This window comes from Falco peregrinus, chromosome 1 (genome assembly GCF_023634155.1).
Source record: "Falco peregrinus isolate bFalPer1 chromosome 1, bFalPer1.pri, whole genome shotgun sequence".
In the NCBI taxonomy this organism is placed as follows: Eukaryota; Metazoa; Chordata; class Aves; order Falconiformes; family Falconidae; genus Falco; species Falco peregrinus.
Genome location: NC_073721.1, coordinates 11,299,364 through 11,323,229, shown reverse-complemented (window position 1 = coordinate 11,323,229; position 23,866 = coordinate 11,299,364). Strand labels below are relative to the sequence as shown.

Here is a 23,866-nt window from a genome sequence, read left to right as displayed (position 1 = left end):
AACTAGAAGCCGAGATAAAACAGCAGGTTTAGCAATGCTGTCTTTGCACAGCAACTTTTAGTAAAACGTATGAAGGATATGCTTTCAGATTCTCACTCCATGGTTAGGGCAGACTTAAAATGCTTCAAGCAAGATCAGACTCATCCTGGATATGTGGCACTAACTGAAAAAAACACCCTGAAACCAGGAGTCCAAAGACCTCATGCCATTTTCTCACATCTTAATATATATATCATATAAGTTGAAAATAATGATTGTGCTCAAGCAAGGATCTGCCACACAGGGAGCTGCTTTTCAAATCCTGGAGCTACCTTATATTGGCAGACAAGCTGGATTTTGTAGTACTCTATTTTTTCCCTGTAGCCATTCAAATATTGGAATAGGAATAAGCATTTGCATCCTTCAGTGCTACTACAGAGTATTGACACAATTAATGTGATTTAAGACTTCTTCCAGAGGTCCATATACATAGTACTTTATAGACTAACATTAGGAGTTGTGTCTTATTAATATGAAAGGCTAACAGAAAGCCTACAGGCAAAAGAATGCTGGAACTTGTCCTATATTATATTTTCACCAAAGTACTTTTCCTCTGTTCAGTCACTTCTTGGAAGTCAAACAGGAGAAAACAACATCTTAACTGGTTCAAGACTTTCAATGGCTGAAAGGGTATCTATTGAGAGAAATTTGTTTAAATTAAAGCAGTTCATTTTAAACAGCAAGCACTCCAAACTTATCTTACAGCAGTTATTGGGAGTCACTATGCCATGGCACATCACTAAAAGTCACCATTTCATCTCCAATTCAGGTGATCTGAGACAAGAAATAGAAGAGGACAAGATTAAAGAAACCCTCGAACAACTCTGCAGTCACAGCAATGCAAATGTAGTCAAGGAAGCTGTCACAACATTACAGGTTTTGAGAGGAGAGACACCCCACTAGCCTCCCTTCTTCCTCATTGCAACCCTGCACTGCTGCTGCTGCAAATGCAATAAAATGCCAGCTTAGTCAACCCTACCTTGCATTTGTCATGCTGCCACATAACCAACACTACCAAAGCCCAGGTACAGTTCCTGCTTTTAAAGCTACACATACAAAAAAAAAAAAAAAAAAAAGTCATTTGCTCATCTATTTGGCCTACAGATGCTTGTATCACTGCTGCTCTTCACTGAGCTACTAACACGTGGCAGTAGGAATGAGGGCTGTCAAGCAAGTGGTCTTAAACATCACATGAGAAGCATCAGGCAATTACCACTCGTGTAAATACATTTTATACATTATATTATGCAACCTGAAACAATGGGGTTTTACATTAGTGAGAGCTGTAGCTTAAACAATGCAAAGGGCTAATTGCCACCAATCCAATCTCTGCACACTGCCACAAAACTAAATGTAAACCAATTCCCCCTTCAACTGCCAATTTTAAAACTCACGTCCAAGTTTTTAACCTACTAGTGTCACAAGCTATATTCCTAAATATCTGAGGTCACAGTCTTGTTCTTTTCAAAGTTGCAGCTATTGTAATGCTGAATGACACTCAGTAGAAGCAAAGTTTACAAGAAACTGCAGTCAACCTCCATACAGTGCTTGGACAAGATAGAAATTAACGACAGTTACAAATTACAAAGCGGACATGTGAAGATTTGGAGGCAGCTGGCATTTCATTAAGTTATCTCCAGTAAGAAAACCTAGGTTTAACTTTAAAAATTAAAAAACTGTAGTATGAAAAATGCCTCTGAACATTTCTACAGAAACTTTTCTTATTTAAAAATGGTCACTTGACAAAAAAAGCTAACGGGATCTATTGCACAACGTGTTCTTATGGGAACTTCCTGAAGCCATTGCAAGCATGTTGCAGAGTCCCACTGCCAAGAGGTAGGAGATCAAAGTAAAAATGTAGTGGTAGATGCTGAAGAGCTAAGTAACAATTACTCTTTTGAGCCAGCAGTAAAAGTTATTGAGAAAACAACAACAGAGAGTATTGACCTTCAAAAATTATTACAAAGCAGGGAATATTTAAAAGTCAACAAGGCCTCCTGTACTCGAACAATTTGAGTTTAACTGGCTTATGCCTGCAAAAGTGCAAAAGCTTTCCCACTTGCAAAATCTGTTAACACCATTTAGCTCACCACATTTGCCACCAAATATCACCTTGAGGAGTACTCTTGAGAAAGAGGAATTTCATAAAACCACCCAAGCAAGCTTTGACCACATTGTAGGAGAAGAAAAAAAAAAAACCAACACACACACACACAACAAAAAAACCTGAGATGAACCACACGCAATCTTCTCTAGTTTAAAGCACACAGTGATAGGGGTGTCAAAATCGGCACAGCTTCCAACAATCTCAACTTCAAAATGAGATCTGGGGTTGTGCCTAAACAGGCATTAGTATGAGACAGACCAGGATCTATTACAAGTTCTATAGATACACACCAAATAGCCACATTCAAGCGAAGTCATTGTTAGCAGAAATGATCCAGTCTTAATATTCTAGAGTATCCAATTCTGGATATTGCATTATTCAAATACAGTAATTATCTATTGGTTAAATGTCTCTCTGACCTTATCAAAACTAAAATCAGGTTTTAATGCATTGAAGAAATGTTAAAATGGCCAAAGAAGCAGACACAAGCCTATTTCTGCAAGCCTCATCTTCTAATCTGGAAGTTCCCTTCTGCACTCTTAAAGAGCAATTTCAGGAACATTGCTCAGAAATGACAAAGCATAGACTGCGCAAATCACAAGAGCAATAACTGTGGATAATAGCAGTCAAAGTGCAAACAGCAGTGCTAACTTTTTAGGTGTCTACATATTTAATAACTTCTGTACACCATTCTGCAACTCCTCACTTGTTTGGCTTTCCATTAACAATGGAAAGAAAAGCACCAGTGTTACCCTATTATTCAGCAGCCCAGACTGGAAAAAAAAATAATCAAGAATTAGTTTTGGCAAAACATACACATGAGCACCGGCAGATCTTTACCATTTCTGTAGTTATCCACAAACTGCAGTCTCAGTAGCCAGCCTAAACTGTACAGAAGGAAATACTAATGACTAGAAGCAAGAAATCTTAGAAATCAAACTCCAGGCATACAAAACATTAAATTTTATTTAATCAATCAAACTTAAGGCTTGAGAAAAAAAAAAATACTGAAAGTCACTCAAAAAAGCCATCTCAGAAGAGGAGACAGAACTTCCCCTTCCACTGGCTACACAATGTTCAAGCTGCATGATAACCCACAGGCATTAGGGGGAAGGAAGAGGAACGGGTGCAATGGGGAGACAAAAACCAAGGCAATTCTACACATAAGCCAACTGCCACATCAACCTGAATGGACCAGAGGTACAAGTCTATCCACATGGCACTGTATGAGGGTCACCAAAACTAAAGGCCCCTTTGGAGGAAGTATTCAGGTCTTCAGGAGGCAGCCAAAGCTCCTTTGGTCATGGCAATTTTTTCAGTGCTTATATTCATCGTCCTCCCTCATCTTCACATACAGGGAAACTGTGTCCAAATGCAGGTATATTAACAGAAACAAAAGGGCAGTTGCACTGTCAAACATACTGACAAATAAATACATTGTTTCACAGAAATAAATTGTGCTCATTTCTGAGAAATAAAAGTGATCACACTGAAAAGTTTCCTTCTCTCAGTCTAGTTATTCATGTCTGATCTCATCTTTGACATCATTAAAAACCCTGTTTCCATTGTAGTGTTTGTGGAGTTGTTCCAAATGCAACCACTGAAATCTAGACATCAACAATTTTTCAAACCTCTCTGGGCGAGATCATTGAATTGCTTCTCCTTCAAGGTTTTAGAGGCAAGCTCACACCCAACTGCTTCTGCTGACAAGACTTTTAAACCATAGCCTAGATCTTTAGCCATGAAGTCATTGCAGGTCCACAGAGAAGGTGCTAAATACAACTAACAAGAACGTGGTAAGAAAGTATTCCCATTCCATGTCTGAAATTATACCAGCCATGTGTGCCACCAGTTGGGGTGCACTTCAAGACGTCTAAGAGTAAACCAGTATAGAGCCCTAGGGTTTTAAAAGTGATACTGAATAAGCACAGAGCAGTTCATCCACAGTGGGGTTAATAAAAAAAAAAAAAAAAAAAATCACCCCATGAATTTAAAGATCCTCAAATAGGCTGAAGTTGCTCTCTTGAATTCAGTTCCAAATAACTGCAGCATTGATACAAAGCTGGTGTCAACGTGGCCAAAGCCAGTACAAACAAGCTGTGGAAAGACAACACTTCAATTAAATTCTGTTTTGCATACAAACAGTACTTCAAGAAGAAACCAAGTATTCATTTGTCTTCAGGCAACTTGGCAAGACTTGCAGACACTGGAATCCTGATCCATGACACTGGCTCAGCAGCAGCTCATTTCAGTGTACAAACTCCACAGGTATCTTTGACACCATGATGATTCTCACCAACTGCTGAAATTACTTCCCAGTATTAGGAGCTTTCTGTGTCAGAAAGTGGCAAAGGGAAAAGTACTCCCTAGATGCAATTGTCAATGCAATGTTTTACAAATAAAAAGTTACAAAAACATCCTTCCCCTGTTTTACATACATCAGATTACACAAAACCATTACACTTTAGTTGGTTGATGAGGTGTTGTAAAGTTTCAAGCACCAAAATTTAGAGCAAAGGTTGCTGGACACTTCTTCACTGCTTAAAAAGTAGCAGTAACAGCAGGAAATTTTTGGCTGCTCCTAATGCATTAGATTCAACAAATAAGTAATAAAAACCTCAAATTCAAGACTCTACAGAAGAAATGTCACTTGATCTCCCCTCAGTGATTTACTGCTATTGTTTCCTTGTTGTATATCAAAGCTAAAACAAAAGAAAAAATAATCACAGTGCACTTCTAGCGATTTTACTTTCAGGTTTTCAGATGAGTAACAGCAGACTGCTCTCTCTCTACTGTAAGGAAATCAGCCATCCTTAGACAAGCTTCCTTTTCCTTCCTGTTGTGCCTCAATCACTGGCCAGAAAAAGGACTATGAAAGCTGAATTAAAGTACACATGAGACGTACAGCATTGTCTGTGAAGTGCTGCTCAGATTAAAAGCCAGAAGGATGTCTCGACAACCAATACAGACAAAAAGATTCTTACTGTTGATTTGCTTTTGCCAGTGAAACATTCATTAATACATGCATAATAGAAAAAAGGACAGTAGAGAGATATTTAGAAGTTTAGCTTCCCAAGAAAGCCATATATTTTGGAAATAGAAGTATTAAATCCTTCAGGCAGACTACATGTAGTAAAATATCATAGTAAAAATATATACTTTTCTAAAATTTACACTATGTTAGGCACTGTAAATTAACCTGCTCTCCCTGAAGAAAGTGGTGTCACTGGAAGCAGCAAACAATGTTAGTTGTATGCCCCACAGTAAAACTGACAGCTACAACTACTTCCAAGAACTCTGCGCTTTTATTACTTCTACCTTATAGCTAAACATACTATGCCAAAGCCTTTTAAAGTAGTCTGGAACTCTTACTGAACTACATACAGATCCATCTACTGAATCCCCAAGAAGGGAGGGCAGGAAGAAAGAGAGTTTAGATTTCTTCCAATAAAAATTAAAAAAAATATTAAAAAAAAAATAATCACTTCAGCAGGAGTAGTTCAGTTTGGTGCAGAAGATTACTGTGAAGAAGCCATTCTGGTTCACCACATTGTGACGGGCATTTGAACCAGGTATCTGAATGCAAGCAGAACTGATGATTCAATAGCTTTACAGAAGATTTAAACATTCAGCAACTACTAATCTTTCACTAAATGTGTATTTCCTCATCAAATGGCGATTTCAATAGGGATCAATGACTAATTTAAATGTTTTTCATCAATCCTGATATTAGCAGTTAGGACTTGTGAAGATCAATACAGCAGTTGAGAGAAACCAGAGGAAAAGCAAAACCGTCAACAGCTAGCACAGCATGCTTGCTACCAACTGAAACAAGCTGCATTTTGAAATTTCTGCAGACAGCACTTGTAAAAGGTATTTCTGATCAATAAAAAGCTAAGTATCGTTAAAGAGTTTTTTCTTCTATAAATAAAGAATATTTACATTTTTTTGACATGAAACAGCATCAGAGATTTACACCCCCTTGCCTTAAATGGAGATTTCTAACACACAGCGCTACAGATAGTCAAGATTTTTCCCCTCTTGAGAAAAGGCTTCCATTTTCAAACAGCATTGTTTACTCAAGTTCTGATGCTGAGCACAAGTTCCTGCTCCCAAGACATCACATTTTTCCCAGTCAAACAGAACTATCACTGTTTCTGTACAACTGAAAACCAATTAGAGAACCAGATAATTTGTGACTTTTTTTCCCTCCAATTTCCAATATCATGACAATTACATTGCTGGATATCTTGCCAAAAAATGACTGCATGACTCTACTGTAGAGATTAAAAATATTTCAAGATCATGAAGAAATCAGCATGCCTTCTGAAAAGATTACATTGAGATTGATGCCAGTTGGGAGTGAAAACAGAACAATCTTCACAGTAATCCTTCAAGGAAAGGATTTACAGCAGTTTCACATCTCCTTGCAACAACCTTTAAAATCTGTTCCACCAATGTCTTGGGAAATTCCATTTCTTCCTCAGAGATCAATGCTGGTGCATCAAGTTGTCTCATTAGAAAAAAGGTAGGCAGGTGTGTGTGTACAGGGTTGGTTTTCTTCTGTACCAGCTTCCAACAAAAAAGCATAAGCAGGGTAAAATCCACATAAGACTTTTAGTAACAGGATTATTTCATGGTCTGTGCATTTCTTCTACCTTGGTGTCCGACCGATAACCGTAAAATACACTTTTTTTGCAACATGTGTCTGCTTTTATATTCAGAAGGCATTACCTGCCTTTACAGCTTCAATATCAGAAATCAACGTCCTGGCTAGGAAAATCCCAAAAATCTAAAAAGACAAAAAAAATAACCATTTGTGAGATGAAACACTTATAACCTACCAGTCTGCCAGATGTTTGTTTGTAGATTCAGGTATCATTTCATAGCCAGGATCATCCATCAAAGCATGGCTATTACTAAACAGTAAAGGCAGCAGAATCTTGCAGCAAATAAAACTCATGAGAAAAAGGTGCTTTCACATAACACTTCAGAAGCATTCAAAATAATAAGCTTCTAGGTACCTTAGAGCTGGAAGAAATCCACTTCAAGTCTGAATCTTGTAACACACCTATTGCTAAAGTTACAAATCAGGCATTTGCGTTCATTCCACAACTTTGGATAATCCACTCAATTTTCTGATCATTTTTTTTTAAATACATGCATAATGCACAACTGCCTGTACTAAAATGAAATTCTTGTCAGAAACAGTAGTGAAAAAAGTTCCAGATTATCCTGAGACATTTAAGTTTGCAATTCCAATGTTCACTCAAGTTCTCAGGGGAATCTTCCTTTACAAGTTGAAGATAAATTCACAACTCAGCACATTTCATGAAACATTCTTGGAAAAACAAAAGACTGGGGTGAAGCTTCAGAAAAGCCAGAAGATTCGTTTTAGAAGGAGTCAGGTTATGTCTAACTCTCAGTCTCACCATGAAATAGTTTAATCCACAAGAAAGAGCCAATTTGAAAATATAAGCAACTGAAAGTGGCTTCACAGAGACTCAGGACAAGAACAACAACAAAATCAAGTTGTTGTCAACATGCCGCCAAAAGATTAGACTTCATATCTTGAGTGCCTTCCTAGCAGAAAGTGGTGTTCTCAGGACAGCAGCTCTCGAGCCGTGGAAGCACCATCACTAGATGGTGATAAAATATCAAAAGCCAAGCAATAGAGGGCAGCACTGCCATGGCTGGGAAAAAGTATTTTGCCAGTACTCTACCTGCAACTATTTTCAGTTAAATGGGAAATACATTCTACAGAACATTTACAATTTTATTTCCCACCAAAGTGAAGCAGTACTGTAGCAAAGAAACTTAGGCATGTGTAAACAACTGCCACAATGAAAGCAGGATCCACCTCAAAAGGAGTAATCTGGTATACTTTATATTTTTTTTGATGTACCAACAACAAAACAAGGTACTAGAAGAAATCACAGCAACTCCTTCATCTGATTCTGCTAATATCACATTTGCAACCTGTTCACCCATGTCCCTACTCTTCCATTCTCAGCATTTGGTTTTTGGGTTTCTTTTGTTTGTTTTGGGTGGTTTGGTTTTCGGGTTTTTTTGTTGTTTTGTTGTTGAGTTTTGGGTTTTTTTAGCAGTGTGCTACATGTCAACGCAGCCAGCTGAGTGGTAATGTTAGCATGAAGGACAGAACTGTATTTTAGTCATTTTACATTTTTGACAGAAGGCTGTAGTTCAGATCTACTGGATTAGATAACCAGAAGATCTCCCCTCCCTCACAGTATACTGAAACGTAAGAAATATTATGATATCACATTATTTTATATCATCATCATATATTGGCATATTGCTATATTAATATATTACAATATACATCACAATCATCATTAGTGCATATATTGTAATCGTGATATATTTTTATAATAGCCTTCATTGCTTTGAGGAACATAATTTCAACAGAATTAAACTAGTTGATATCAGATATTTTCACTCTAGAATCCCCACGTCCCTATAGGGTTTTTTTACCATATTATTCTCATACATAAAAAAATCCCAGTGTCAAAATATTTACTCTACCTCTCCCCATGACTACTTTAAACTTCAGCAGGTCTGCATCTGCAAACTTGAAACTTTTTTCAGGGTAGCATAACAAAAACAACTAACCTGGAGCAGTGAGATAGCTATGAAGACACCTGCAACAATGTAGATATTTCGGGGTAACCAAGCTTCAAGTGCAAGAATACATCCTTTGACAAAAATCTGATCATCCCATTGACTCTTGCTCTGAATGTGGAGAGGAAGAACAAGAATTTAACCAAACTTCAGAAATAAATGTATGCCCAGATTAAACCAGAGAATGTTGGACATGGATGTTAGCATCTTCCTGCAAATCCTAATAGAATATTTTAGAATTGGCAGATAACACAATTCAGAGTTAAGACTATTATAACTAATAACATTTGAAATGCAAGTCCTACCCCTTTTTGTAACACACCTTTCCCTTTCTCCATTCCATCACTTGTTTTCTCCACTCTCCCACAGTATGTTTACTTCAAACAAAGGAAAATCTCTACCACTCCACTCGTAGTATGATATAGCACTGCCAACTGGTTCACAGAGTTTTAAGCTGACAGCAATTCCACCGTTTTTATAGTTTTGCCTATGCAGGCATAGAACATGACAAACAGCAAGATCCCAGCAGCTTACCTTCTTCCTGACATCATAGCCACACTGTGTATTCACAACTTTTTGCTGCAAAGGAAAAAGAATATTATTTTAAGTCAAATGAATTCTAGTCACTTATGTTCACAGGAAATTTTTCTCTTTTAGATTAACACATCAAGACTGTCAGAGCCAACCACTTTAAGAAGCTTTTTTACTAATACTCAGCAAAGCACTAGCAGAACACAAGAAAAGTAATTACAATGCAGAGGTGTATACTACCAGGAAAGCATCCTCCAACAGAAATCCCAGCTGCTTCTACCGTTTCGCTTTCAACTAGCAGTGACTTTTTAGCATGAAGCACAGCAGCTGTACTGGCAGCATACAGATAAGACATCTGCATTTCCAAGATCAGTTTCATGTTAGCTATTTCACATAACACCTAAACATTGAGGTAACAATAAAGGTATCAGGCTGATTTATTTAAACCTGCTGTGCAAAAACATGCCTTACAACTCCATCATTTCAAGCGGTATACAACTTGCTATCCCAATCAGTTAAAACAAGTAACAGCTGCAAGCCATTTGAGCCCCCTCAGTCAACAGCTGAAGCTCACGCAAAGCCAAGCGCCAAGATACACCTAGACTTGAAGACAAAACACTCCAGTTGCAGATCCCACGTAGGAAGATCATAAACACCTTCTAGATCACAACCCTACACAACACAATGACAGTATATATCTCCAAAGATGCAAAGACATTCCTTTTAAGACATTTTTTGTTTTCTCTGTGTAAGACTTATGAAAACGTATATATTGCACAATTACAGCATAATATACACAAGGCATAGTGAGTTATATAGAAATACTAAGAGCAGAATCTCATATTAAAAGATTTACATGTGCTTATGTCTCCTTAAATACAGCACGAGAAAGTTGTAGTGGAATAGTACTGCTCCAAATTAAAGTAGAAAATAATTACTGGGGAATGTGAACACTGAATAATTCCTTGTCAAAGTTTTTCCTTGGCTCACTTCCAAGACAAGCAAAAGCCATAGTACAACCTGCCAATGGCTATCTGCACCACACAAGGACTGCTGGACTCATTTAGAACTAGAACTATTCCCACTAATACTATAAAGCATTTATGTTAGTTCCTACCTCCACGTTTTTGCTTCCAGTGAAAGGGTCAGATTCCTAGTTTAGTAAACAGATCTAACCAATAAGCACCTAAATCTTGCCAGAAACAGAATTGGTTCAAACTGAGTTTCTGCATGCGTACTTTATTAGTTACCGATTAAAAAAAAAAAAAAAAAAAAATCATCAGCAAATGCAGTTATTCCTACTTATCTGGCAGAGAGATGGTGTAACATTAATTCTAACTGGGGCAAGGACAGAGCTTAGACAGCACTCTCAGATCCCTACAAGCTAAATAAGAGGTCAGGAATTCAAGTAAACAATACATTGGGAATAAAAAAAAAAGTAACAGTCACCAATACTTGCAGACTCAAGCCATACAAAAATAGCTTGAATACCTGATGACAATACATTTTCAGCTGTGTAACAGGTTACCACATCTGGACTCTAAAAAGGATGGAGCAGAAACATGAAAAGAGTTTGTCTGTACAAGAGTAATTTTTGATCACCTAGGAGACCTTTTAAAGCCCCAGTCATCACACCTTATTCAGGAATTCCTTCCTTTCATAACTCTCCAACAACATCACATCAATACAAAGCCAGGAAACAACTTACAGCAGGATCAGGTATACAACAGGAAAAAGGAACGCCACACTTCTCACGACTTTTGCTTTCACTGCTGCAGTTGAAGTATATGTTAAAGTCCCAGTCATCTGGACCCTGGGCACCACAGCAATGGTTCTGCAACAGATAAACACACACTTGGCATTTGGGGGTATGTTAGAGACAATTTATACATTAAACTAAATCTCTGGAATGGCATTCATTCATGACCTTCACTTTAAGAGTGTGAAGAATTAATGGCAGAGTGGGGGAAAAAAAAAAAGAGCAAACAATATACTGCAGCTTTATGAAATCAAAGCAATACATTTGGCATACTACTCTAAATATGTGTCAGCATGACAAGCGAAATAAGTTATCACTTTAGATGTAACTGCTAGATGTACATCTATAAATGCTGCAACAAAATAGTTTATACAAATGCTTTGTGCCCCATTATCTCCAAGTCAACAAAAAACCAGAACAACTGCGAAGAATGTTTCTTTGACTCCATCCTTAAATATTCATGTCAACAAGTTTTCTTCTTGTTTACTTCTTGTAAAAACTGGATCCAGACATTTATGAATATACTTGCTTTCTTCTGAATGAAAAGACTTTCATATCCAAGTGAAATAACTAGTGAAGTCTCACTAGTGCAAAGGTCAGTCAGCTGCATAAGTATTTCACATAAGTTTCTTGACCTAAACAGCATAAGGTAATTATCATAATTGCAGGTTGGAGAAATCCCAACCTTTCAAGGAATGTTCAATTCCTGGAAATAATAAAAGCTAGTTTCTTATTAAGTTATGCTTTGCAGTCTACTGGCCTGAGTATTTAAGGGTGCAAATCTTTCCCTGTAATGTGAGTTCTTCAAATGTTATACCATCACAGAGATTTTCCTGGTACATGAAGTCCCATCCTTTCGGGATATCTCTAACCTCTCTCCTATGCCCGCTGCCCATCTCCAAAAAAGGAAGTAGTATAATACACTGCACCTTGTATTAAACTGCCTGCAAGTCCACCGAAACCTGAAGTCAGTAAATGGATTCAGAAAATTACCAAGTTGGGACAGACACAGATGCAAACAGAGAGCAGAACTGTTTGCACAGTTCCCACAGGAAATATGATGAGAGCGCTGAACAGAACGGTCAGAACAGAAAAAAACGCCAAGAAAAGAAAAATTATATTAAGTCACTAATTCATTTACCAGAAAAAGCAAAAGAGGTTCATTTTTGCCTTCCTAGTCCCTCCTCCCTCACACACCTAAACCTTAGTAAAAGGCCATACAAGCACTAAACAGGCTAATCTATTTTAGTAAGGAAGAGACTATGAGGTCATGCACTTTCAGGCCTGAAAGTAATATAATTAGCCAGAGCAAGGAGCTGCCTACAAAAAGCCCTTCGGGTCCTAAGGCACACACTGCGAACAGAGCAAGTCAGCCTAAGGAGCACAGCTCCTTTAAAGACAGGCTTCAGTGAGGCATTTGAACACACTGCTGCACCTTGTTGTTCAACCCTTGCAGAACCGCCCTTGCTAATCCCCACTGCATACTTCCCCTCCTTCCTCAGTACTTTCAGGTACGGATCAACAACAGGCTGACTCACATTTTTCTGGTTTTTTCCTTTTTGTGTTTTATTAGCTTGTTAACCTGGCTAGTGATCTCCTTTTAGTAAGCTCAGCCTTTTACTTTCATTGAAAAAGTATTTAACTGGAGTTCAACTGTAAATCAGCTTAGCATATTGGCCTGGCTGACTATACTGAAACTAGATAGAAAGAGCAACAACTGAGTAGACAACACTGAGAGAATTACTGGTGTTGGTCATGGCCAGGAGAAGCCCTACCTTACCAAAAGCTAAGGCAAAGCAGCACTGAAATCCATCCAGGCAGCTTAGAGGATGCTTTCCTATCAATGTGTACAAGACTGAATGAACAAAACAGTTAAGCTGCTGGTAATATACAGCCGACCAAACCAGTAATCACTCTAAAATGCGCTTTGCTATCAAACTGAGCTGTGATTTTTAAACATGATCTTCTAGCAGATGAAACAGACAAAACCAACCTTCTTCCATAAAAGGAAAAAAAAAAATTTGAAGGAGACAAATATTTTACCTCTTTGTGAAGTACTCACATGAGTACTCTGTTTCTCTCCATATGTATTTTTTTAACCACACACAAATAAATAAAAATCAGAAGAGTCACACTCACTGGTTGTTTCCTGGGCATGATTACAAAAGCAGCTGATGGAATGAAAACCATCAGGCCCTTACGAGAACAAGTCTTGTCATCTCCTGGTGTACATCACTATCGTCTGGCAACTGAACGCTTTTAGGTACAGAGGAGCATAAAATTATTTCATCCTTTTTTGACAACTAACTGACTAAAGACTAGCCTTTCCCAGTTAACGAAAATCCTCTTTTGCTTCAAGATGAGGTACATCTCCAAAGACAAAAGGCCCTGTGCTGCATCCCTGAACAAGACTGCAGTGCCTCTTAAAATAACAGTGCAGACTACCAGTTCCATTGCACAATTTTTTCAGGCTATTTTTATTGCTCACTTCACTTAAACTGGTGCAACACTGATCAGAGCAGGGGAACAAGTCAAGAAGGTCAAAAGGCAGACAGATGCTTGGCAGAGCTTCCACATTTACAGTCAGAACAGCACTGTGTCTTAGAATATATTGCCTCCGTGATGCTTTCAATGCAGAAAGAGCAAAACAGCACATCTGTAACATGACACTATTAAATTTATATAATATATACACAGATGTGTATATATTATTATATAAAATATCTATTCATATTGTAGAATATGATAAATTTATTTCAAAAAGGAAAACTTCCAAATCTACGTATTCTCCTAGAATGCATGAAAAGTGACAGGATATAAACTTACAATTTTCTGTAGCGAATCAATGAGGTTCTGGAGGTCAATATCGTCGCGGTAGGATTTAATGTTATTCTCAAAGAACTCCTTGACCCTGTCCCTCACCCAGTCCTGGAACAGGAAAGCCAAAACTGCCACTGCCAGCTCCAGCAGGAATATAAACACAATAGCTCCACAGAACTGTAAAAAAAAAAAAAAGTCCCAATTAGGAAATATCCATTCATTTTGAGTGCATCCCTACTTCAGCTCCACCAGAAACAGAGAATTAGGTTAAGATTCTCATTCAGTACAGATACCATAAGAACACAGCCCGTTAAACGAGAATACAACATAAAGAAACCCCAAAAGTAGTAGAGTTATCTTTTTGATTTGGTCACCTGAACTTGACGCTAAAATAAGCACCATACCACAGTCATTATGCACAGCACTGAAAATAATAATAAGCAAGAACGTGCAAAACACAGGGCCAAAGTAGTCTTGATGTTACCTCTTGGATTGTTTCTAGTTTTATAATTTTTTGTCCAGCTCCACTGTTTTCAGATCTAAAGCCAAAAAGAAGCCTCAGTACCACAAGAGCCATTTAAGAAGATTTCACACCAAAGTCCAAGTTTTGTCCACCAAACATTTAGAAGAAATTTTAAAGTGTAAGAGATTTTGTTCTTCCTAAACCACTATATCGTCTCCTCTCCATGATTCTTTACTGACTACATGTTCCAGAACACCATATTTGGTATCTTACATACACAATGTTAGATTCCAGTATATATACTATAACATCACTGTATAGCAGAATGAATGAGAAAGGAAGAAATGTTTTCCAGAAAGGGGAAAACATACAAAGGTTTGAACCTACACTGCTTTTAATACTCCCCTGAAAAGCCTTTGAGTAATGGTAAGTTTACCATATATATTGTAACAAACCAAACTGTATAAATTAATTATCTGGGTTTGATACTAGTTCTTCACCCATTGTTCCCTGCTTTCACAAACCTAACAGTCCAGTTATATAATGATGTTACTTACAAACTTCAGAAGGCAGATGTTTTCTCTCAGTGCCCCTACACAACCAGCAAATCCCAATGTAAACATCACTATTCCCACCAGTAAGACAAGAACCACTGGGTCCAGACCATGAAGACCAGTCACCTTCGTCAGATCAGACAATACACCCTGAAAGAGAAACAGGGTAACAGAGAAAGGTGAACACTTAAAAGCATTTTTCATTTAACATTCCTTCTGGATGTCCATGATTCCAGATGAATCTGTTGCAACATTCTCCTAGGTCTATTTGTCAAACAAGCTTTCACAAGATGATGCCAAAAGCTAAGTACTATTACTGAATACTCTTCTAGTTTTAAGGCAAAAGAATTTATGCTCTATATTAACTTGAAGTACATCAATAAGAAGGGCACTCCAATTCCAGTCTCTTAAAAAATGCTAAGGAATTTTTCCAGTCCTCATGTTTAAGTGGCAGAAAGGGAGAGACATGGATATGGGTGAAACTTCGAGGGAAACAATCTTGGTTTGGTTTTCAAGGGAAGATGATTTTTCCTCTCATTGTTTTAGTTATACCCCTTCTAGTGCTGAATAGTCTTAGGAATCATCCCGTATTTTTGCAAGAGTTGGGAGAAGTATAGTCTAAATACTCCCCTTTCACCCCAGATAAAATTCTTACACCAAAAGAGGTTATCTATTCCCTATTAGATAGTTGCAATTTTCCCAGTTTAGCAGCACCTTTTTTTAAAAAAAAAAAACTATCCAGAGGCACAACTTATCTTGGCATAATCTTGCCTATTAAGCTTGTCTGCCTAGAACTTAGGACAGAAATTCTATGTAAATGTAGTGTTAACACAGTGAAGCTCTTATTTCTAGATTAGGTTTTAAAGAAATTTTTATATACCAGCTACCATTGAAATTCCATCAAATACATATAACACAAGCTTCTCATCTAATGTGCAAGAACAAGATGCAACATGCAGAAGACAGAAGGAACAAACAGCTGAAACTCTTAAAGTTAACAAGAACAACTTGTAGGGACATCCATGCAGCCTTGCAATAGTCTGTTTGTCATACACATCATCAACAAACAGAACATTTTAATAAGGGAATACTTTCCCTTTAAAACAGAAGTAGCAAAAAAACCACAGTACAATATGCTTTGTAATAAATAAATAGAGTATGTTTACTTTTTTTTTCCTTTGTAAAGTACATTCTGAAGCTAACTATGTTTAGTGTAAGAGGAAGATATAAGAAAGACTCGAAGTAATCAATACAAGCAGTCAAAGGAATGTAAATTCTCATCTTGCTACTCAGGTATTTGTGCTGAAGTGCAAAGAATACACATGCTAAAAGAATACCTTGGAAAAATCCCTATCACTTTGTATTTAAATGCTTACTTAACAAAAAAAATGTTTTCAATATACAATTAGAAAAAATGTATACATGGAGAAACTTCATGAGGTGCTGAAAAGACAATGATTAACAGCACTATAGTGATACACAGGAGTTCATCTTCCTTTTATAATGTGTTCCATAACAGACCTTGTTAGACCTGTTAACTTGGCAAAACAATAGAGTTATTTTTACCAAAACTGGTTGAAGGAATGAAAATAAGAAAAATATTCAACTGTAGAACTCAGAATTGCCTTGCAATACCTGGTGACTAACAGTCAAAAGAGCCTACTAAAAAGTGGTCTCCGTTTATAAATTTCCCAGCATTCAGAAAGTCTTGGGAAGCAAAGACTTTTCTAGTTCGTGTTACCAGTGATGCACTTCATTCTTACAAACTGTAAGACCTCACAGCTAACTATCAAACTTGGTCTACTGGGATTAATTATGAGTGTCCCACCTAATCAAGCCTTAGCTCAGACCCACGACCAAGGAAAATATGCCAAGATTAGCTAGGCTAATTCAGTGTCTTTGTAGAACCAACACTATGAAACCAAACCCTGTATGACGGATATTGAAACTTTCACAACTATTTCCAGCCATCTCCTTTCCACACCCAAACTCAAGCTTTTTTCCCCCCGGACAATCTCACTCAAGCAACATTTTTTGGAAGAAAACTTCCTCTGATTAAAGCATGTTATGAAGAAAAGCTGGCAGGAACTGGGCTCTATTATTCACCCTCAGATGTTGCTGGTTCACAACAGTTTCTTCATGTTCACATTTTATAATATTCTCTTTTGAAGAGAAGGTTGTGGGTTGGTTTTTTTGCCAAACAAAAGATGTTAAGTGAAAAATCCTTAAGGAAGCAAACAAGAGGATTAATTCAGGGGACTATCTCATTCCACCTCACTCATCTCTCTAAGGATGCTTCTGCCTGTGCCATCTGCAGGATGGTAAAAGCTCTCCGAAGCACAGGCTGCCCTTTATAACAGCACCTATATTTCATACCAGCATACAGGAATGAGGTCTGATACCTGAAGTCAGTGTCAAAAAAATCCAAGAACAAAACTCAGCCTTCAAGACTTCCTTTCCAGCAAGCTAAGAGTTCAACTGCACAATACTTAACCTGTTTTCCGCTTTCTTTAATTTTGTAAGCATTATGCCACCATCTCAACTGAAGTATGTTGGCAGAAAGCAAGCATGGATTGCCCTTAAAAGAAGTGTTTAAAATACCAAAAGCCAAGCCAGTTACTGTCTTGAGGTACACTAGTAGGGAAACTACAAACTACATCTAAGGACAGAGTTTATTTCTTATAATGAAGTTCTGTAAACTGGATGTTGATTGTCACAGTATCACACTGCCACTAATTATAACACAAATTACACGGACGTACCTTTAGTTTACATAACGCTGTATACAAACACAAAGATCAGCAGACTAAAGAATAAGTACACTTCATCACAGAGTAAATTAGGGTTGGAAAAGTCCTGTCTAACACAGGCAGTCCCAAACCCAGACACAATACTCCAGATCCAGCCTCACGTGTGATGAATACTGTTGGAAAAAGCTCTCCCTCAACCACTGGCCACATCGGTGCTAATATAACCCAGTATGCTGCTGGCCTTGACATGGGGGCACACTTGATATTCAACTTACTGATCAACAGGAACTCAGGTTTTTTTCCGCAAAAAGCTGCTTTCTAGGCGGTCAACCCTCATCCCCTACTGACACATTGGGTTGCTCGATCTCAGGCACAGGATTTTGCACTTGCCTTTTTTCTTTTTTAAATAAACTTCCATCAGGTTCCTGTCAACCTATTTCTCCATGCTTTTGAATTCCCTCTAAATAAGTCTTGCTTTGAAGTAGACTGACTGCTCCCTCTCCATTTGTTATTAGCCATGAGCTTGCTGGAATGAAGTTAGGCTGACTAGCCTCTAGTTTTCCAGATCCCCCTTTGTGTCTTTTTTGAAGTGGTTTTACCAATAAAAACTGGTTTCCTGATGAAAGGGTTCAGTGTTATTCACATTGCTCCCATTAACTTTCTCTTTAGTGACTTTTGCACTCTCTTGGGTGAGAGATAAACATCTATCCAGTTTTTATTGTGGAGACTTAAAATTTTGTGCAGTTTAACATTGACGTGACCGTTCCAAATATTTCCTTATGACCTTGTAACTGGGTTTTGTTAATTAGGTACACCAGTTAAAGAGACTGGATTTGGCTCAAAAAGGTAACACAAATCAGGATGAGTAACATTTTTACATATAGTATTTTCAACATTTCTCACAAACCACTATTCTGATTTTGATATTTTGTAAGAAAAAGATGCACAGGATTTATAGACAGAAAAAGAGGCTGCTGAGGAATCAACAAGAAGTGTAACCCCAGCAGAAAAAAAAAAAAAAAAAAAAACCAACCCCAAAAAAACCAGGGAAGGTAAAGGCACCCAATATACTTCATGTTGCACTGGGAGACAGGATGTTTGAAACTTCCACCACCTGTAGTTTATCTTTGAGTTTACCACTGCAGCACAGCTTCTGGAATGTTTTTCTCCTTCTTCCCATCTATTGTTCACCAAGATGTTTATCTGTAAACACACAGATCCACATATCCATATCCCCTATGGCTGAAGAATGGCACTACTGTGAAAGACTATCCACACAGCACAGAACAGACATGAAAAGCACGTACAGATTTCACAAGACATTCAGAAGTTCAAAACCACAGAAAAAGCTTTGAAGCCCTTATCTGCAAGATATGACAGAGAGCAGAAATAGTTTAGGCAAAATTTAAGAAGTCAAGATAGAAAGAGCCTGTCCTTGCCTTTTAGTAACTTCAGCATACCATAAAGTCCGTTTGGCAAGTGGAGGTAGTTGTAAGCTAGTAATTTCCAACCACACAGATCCTACATGCCTCTTTACAGAACAGAAGATAATGTCTGACCATGAAAGAATACAAATTCAAGACAAGTTTAACATCCTCCCTGAAGGGTTGGAAAGAAAATCCTTTTGTAACAACATAATAGAAGGTAAATGCATTTGTGTGTGGAGATAGGCTGCTTACTGTACATCAATAACACTATCTAGTTGTGGGAAGGTGTGCATGCACATAGGCCGCAGGGAGAAGGAGAATAAACATCCCAGCATTAAGATCATCATCATCAAACTCTTTCACTTCCAAAAAGCAGAACAATCCCACAACCTCTCTCTATGTGGGTAGCTGCTGCATACAAGCATTCTAAAGGAACTGTTACACTACAATGGTATTGAAGTGTTCGTACTCAGCAGCACAATGGAACAACTGAGGGTACCTGCCCCTCGCTGTTAATTAAGATGCAGATCAGTAAATCTGCTAGTAGTTGTCACTTTTTCCTACTGCTTGCAGTCATATTAAAGGCATGCTACTACATTCATAACAAGAGGGTGAACCATTCATTTCTATACCTAAACCATCTCTTCTCTTGTAAAAGAACTCCATAGGTACATGCCCACACAGACCTTCTGTGATTGAGGAAGTTATTCAGCTGAAAGAAACCTTTGCCAAAAATAAAGGTGTTATTCAGATTGATCATGCTCCCCAATTTTGTCTCTCTACATGGAGATGCAATAACACAAGCAGCTCCACGGAGAGTAAAGTAGAAGACAACAGATGGCCTGCAGATTGGAATACTTCAGAACAATGGTCCCAAAAACATTGTTTTAAATAGAAAAAGATATCTTTTACATTCCTCCCAAATGCTTCTTGTTTTTAATAAAAAGAGGTGGGTAGACATGCGTATTTTAGAAAACAGGCTTTCAAAAGAGAACCAGTTCCTAAAGACTATTCATAAAGGTTAAAATCTCCCTAGCAGCCTGCTCTTACAAGTTTACAAAAAAGGTCTAGAAATCAAGGCTCACAGCTTAATACCTGATGAGGGACAAGAATGAAACTAATTAAAACCAGTTTAGATCATTTGAACATGGTCCTGAGCTCAGATGCTACATCTAACCTTTGCTGCCTCCTAAGGAAGTAGTTTCACTGGGGCAAGGAGCAGGGGGGTGCAGCCATCAAGCAAAGACCAGTCATTTCTACACTTACCTTTTCACTCCATGCCCAGAGACCAGCTGCAAGGAAGGCCACCCCAGCTAGCTAAAACAAAAAGGAAAAAAAAAAAAAGAATTAGCTATTCTAAACACATTCTCAAAACACAGCCAGTAGCACTGTTGCTCAAGTAAAATATTCTCCGTAATCTCAGACAATAGCCATGGGATATTCCTCCCCATGAATCAATCTCTTGCAAAAAGGATTTAGAGTGCTTTATTCCATAGCATTCTTGCATATTTTTTTTTTTAAATTATTTCAATTTGATTTTTCATGATTACTCAAGAAGCACACAGTCCTAAATTAACAGTTCTATACAGTAGTGTGCAAGTTATCCATGTTCCAATGACTTGCTCTAAACCTTATTCCTGGCACACTAATGAAGATTTCAGAATATTTAATGCATTTTGACTTTAATCCCTATTTAGCCATTTTGTAGTACCACTGCCAGACAGTAGCCATACTTGACTCTTCATAACTTCTCAGTGTCAAGGCTCATTGTATTAGCCTCTCCTCAAATAAGATAGTTTGTCTCCTGAATCCTTACCTTGTTTAAGCCCTTTTGAATTAAGCTGAAGTAATGGTCCATCTACTTTCAATATCAAAACTAATTGTCAACATATAAACATTACACCAATATATGTGTTTCTATAATAACCATGTCTGAATTACATTCATCCAAACAAAGCAAGGAGATCCTCATTCTAGTCTTTTATTCCCTTTCTCCATTCTCGGGTTGTTTGTCTAAAGACCCAATTTCAATAATCAAACTAAAATGGCCTTTCTACAAAGTGAGGGCAGCTCCCCCTCACTACTCTAAAGCGGCATTCTACTCTGCTGTGTCCATATAACCTTCTAAGACATTGAGGTGCTGAAATGTGTCCAAAGAAAAGCAATGAAGATGGTGAAGGGTCTAGAGTGCAAATCTTATGAGCGGCTGAGGGAAATGGGGGTGTTCAGCCTGGAAAAAAGGAGGCTCAGCGGGGACTCTATCGCTCCCTGCAGCTGCCTGACAGGGGCTGTAGGCAGGGGGGGGTCGGGCTCTGCTCCCAGGGAACAAGGGACAGGACAGGAGGGAACAGCCTCAGGTGGCACCAGGGGAGGGTTAGATTGGGTGTGAGGGGACATGTCTTCACCGAAAGGGCGGTCAGGCACTGGAACGGGCTGCCCGGGGAGGTGGTGGAGTCACCATCCCTGGAGGTGTTTAAAAGCCATGTACACGTGCCACCTGGGGACATGGTTTAGTGATGGACTTGACAGTGCTGGGTTAATGGTTGGACTTGATCTTAAAGGTCTTTTTCCAACCTAAACGATTCTATATAAAGTACTGAGGCTGCTCCCACCCCCAAGCCTTACACAGATTGACAAGCAGATCCCAACAACTGAAAAATGCCTTGAAAAGGTGCCCTTTCCTCTAGGGAACGCAGCATCTTGTATGAGCTAAACAGGCATCACAGGCAAGAAGCAAAAAAATTAAATAAATAATGAGACCCTCTTACAGGGTCTCATTCACAAGACTATACGTATAGGTTTTAAGTACCAAATTGACTACTAGTAACATGGAAAGAGCTACAAAGTAGTGCTAAGTAAGTTAAATTTCCAGGTGTTGCTTAATAGACAGCACGACGACTACTCATCTCGGACTGTGCATGAACTACAAACATTTGAAGTGATGATTTGGATCAAAGCACAACTTTAAAAATACTATTAAAACCCACACAGATATAAACAAAATATTGATCCAGATTACCCTTAAATCTTAACCCAGTTATTTTCAGAGGAAGCAGCAACACTGGTGGGGGTAATACTCAAACTTGCATATCGCTAAGTTACACCATGCATGCAATTGATGCATCCTTCACACTTTCTCATTCCAAAGGCTCCAGAAATGCCAAGGCAGTTGAAGACAGCTGGTATAATTTGCAGTAATCAAGGTAAATTACACAGTAGATACAGATGGTTCTTTGGGAATGTTTTCTAAAGATATGAGGAAAAAAAACAATTGAGAAGACACACATCCTCCACAGTCTGTACACAAGCTAATGTTAGTGTAACGCTAATACTGTGCTATTGAATGCACAAACAAGACATCCTCTTCAGACTGGCTGCCTTTCACCACAACTGCCATCTTAATTACATTGTAATAGATTCTCGATTAAGCAGAATTTTCACCGGCATGCTTCATTTTCACCTCAGAACACAAACATTGCTCTCATTTTTATGAAGTGTTCAGGTTCACAAACTATGCTATTTTTGTGAAGTTATTTCCATGAGCACCTATGCAAACTAGCTACAAGTAAAACTATCAGCAGAAAAATAGTCTCATAGAATCAACGTGGATAAATCTAATACTTAATTCAAAGACAAATGATTCATAATTCTCACTAGAAGCAGCCAAATCATATACATTATGTTTCTTTAGCAAAAAGACAATGAAGTATGGTACACTAGCAGAAGAAACAAAGCCATTAGCTGCTACTTTTACATGCACAATCACCAAGACAACCAGTTTGCAAGGAAGTAAAATATTAGCTGTTTAACCCAATGAAATTCCTTTGCTTTAAATACCACGTGCAAGATACTTTAAGGTAAGTATCTCACTGAAAATTATTGTAGAACACACCATGGTGATAATACTACCTCAGAAGTTAACATGATTGAGCACACCCAATACAGAGTTCTACAGACAATTAGCACCAGGAAAACACCCTCTCTTTACCACTTTTTCAAGTGACTGCTATGAGGCAGACCAGGGAACTAATCCAGCCTGAACTGAAGGACAAGCTTAACCCTTCATCAGCTCACTGAACTAACTTGTCACAAGAATAGGAGAACAGGCTGCTGAGAAATAGCAACTCTAACCAAAAGTGCTCCCAAGGTGATAAGTGAGCAAGACCGCTATTTCAAGAGAAAAATTTTGAAATTTGCTTTTCACCAGAATCTGGACAAGGTGTAAGCAAGAACAAACTGGACTACACAATTCACTTCTATAAAAGAGCCATTTAAGCCATATCCTGCATGAAAGGTTAGATGGAAACATACATAAAGCACCTCAGCTGTACCCCTTTGAACAGGAAACTCGAACTAGTAACCAACGCTTTGTCATTTCCTGCTTTAGTACTGAAAAATCCACATTATTAGCATATTGCATTGAGCTGTAAGCTCTACTCAGGAGATGTGCAATACTGATGCCAACTCACCCACACCATGCACAAGACCACTTAGTTTAAGCATTATCTGTTCCCAACAACAGTTTAAATTTCTTTGATTATGCTATCAGAATCACCCTACTGAGAAAACAGGTTTAATTTGTTTCTCAAAATCTAAGTTGCAGCTAAGCATAATTCTTGCAAGAGAACCCTTTGCAAATAAACTGATTTTGGGTCAGTCTGCCTCAAGGTCTGGTTAGAAGCAATGGGAATGCATTCTTATTGTGCTCAGTTTGCATAAGCACAAAGTGTTACTCTTACAGGGAACACCTTCTACCCACTGGACAATCCTATTT

General features: G+C 38.1%; 2 protein-coding genes across 3 annotated transcripts in view; one reads left to right on the top strand and one right to left on the bottom strand.

The window, feature by feature from the left end:
* LOC101922919 (rap1 GTPase-GDP dissociation stimulator 1-like) overlaps window positions 1-2,251 on the top strand; it is a 34,483-nt gene extending 32,232 nt beyond the window's left edge. For both annotated transcript variants that reach the window (XM_027795489.2, XM_013304132.3), the window contains one exon: window positions 809-2,251. In XM_027795489.2, the coding sequence (XP_027651290.1) occupies window positions 809-942 (134 nt within the window). In that variant the 3' untranslated portion in view covers window positions 943-2,251. The remainder of the gene's footprint in view (window positions 1-808) is intronic.
* An 843-nt stretch (window positions 2,252-3,094) lies between these two features.
* Window positions 3,095-23,866, bottom strand: part of TSPAN14 (tetraspanin 14) — a 41,689-nt gene continuing 20,917 nt past the window's right edge. The window contains exons 3-9 of the mRNA XM_055802790.1: window positions 20,359-20,409; window positions 14,919-15,065; window positions 13,905-14,075; window positions 11,028-11,153; window positions 9,323-9,367; window positions 8,780-8,899; window positions 3,095-6,938 (exon numbers count right to left, since the gene is read on the bottom strand). Coding sequence (XP_055658765.1) covers window positions 6,867-6,938; window positions 8,780-8,899; window positions 9,323-9,367; window positions 11,028-11,153; window positions 13,905-14,075; window positions 14,919-15,065; window positions 20,359-20,409 — 732 coding nt within the window. The 3' untranslated portion in view covers window positions 3,095-6,866. The remainder of the gene's footprint in view (window positions 6,939-8,779; window positions 8,900-9,322; window positions 9,368-11,027; window positions 11,154-13,904; window positions 14,076-14,918; window positions 15,066-20,358; window positions 20,410-23,866) is intronic.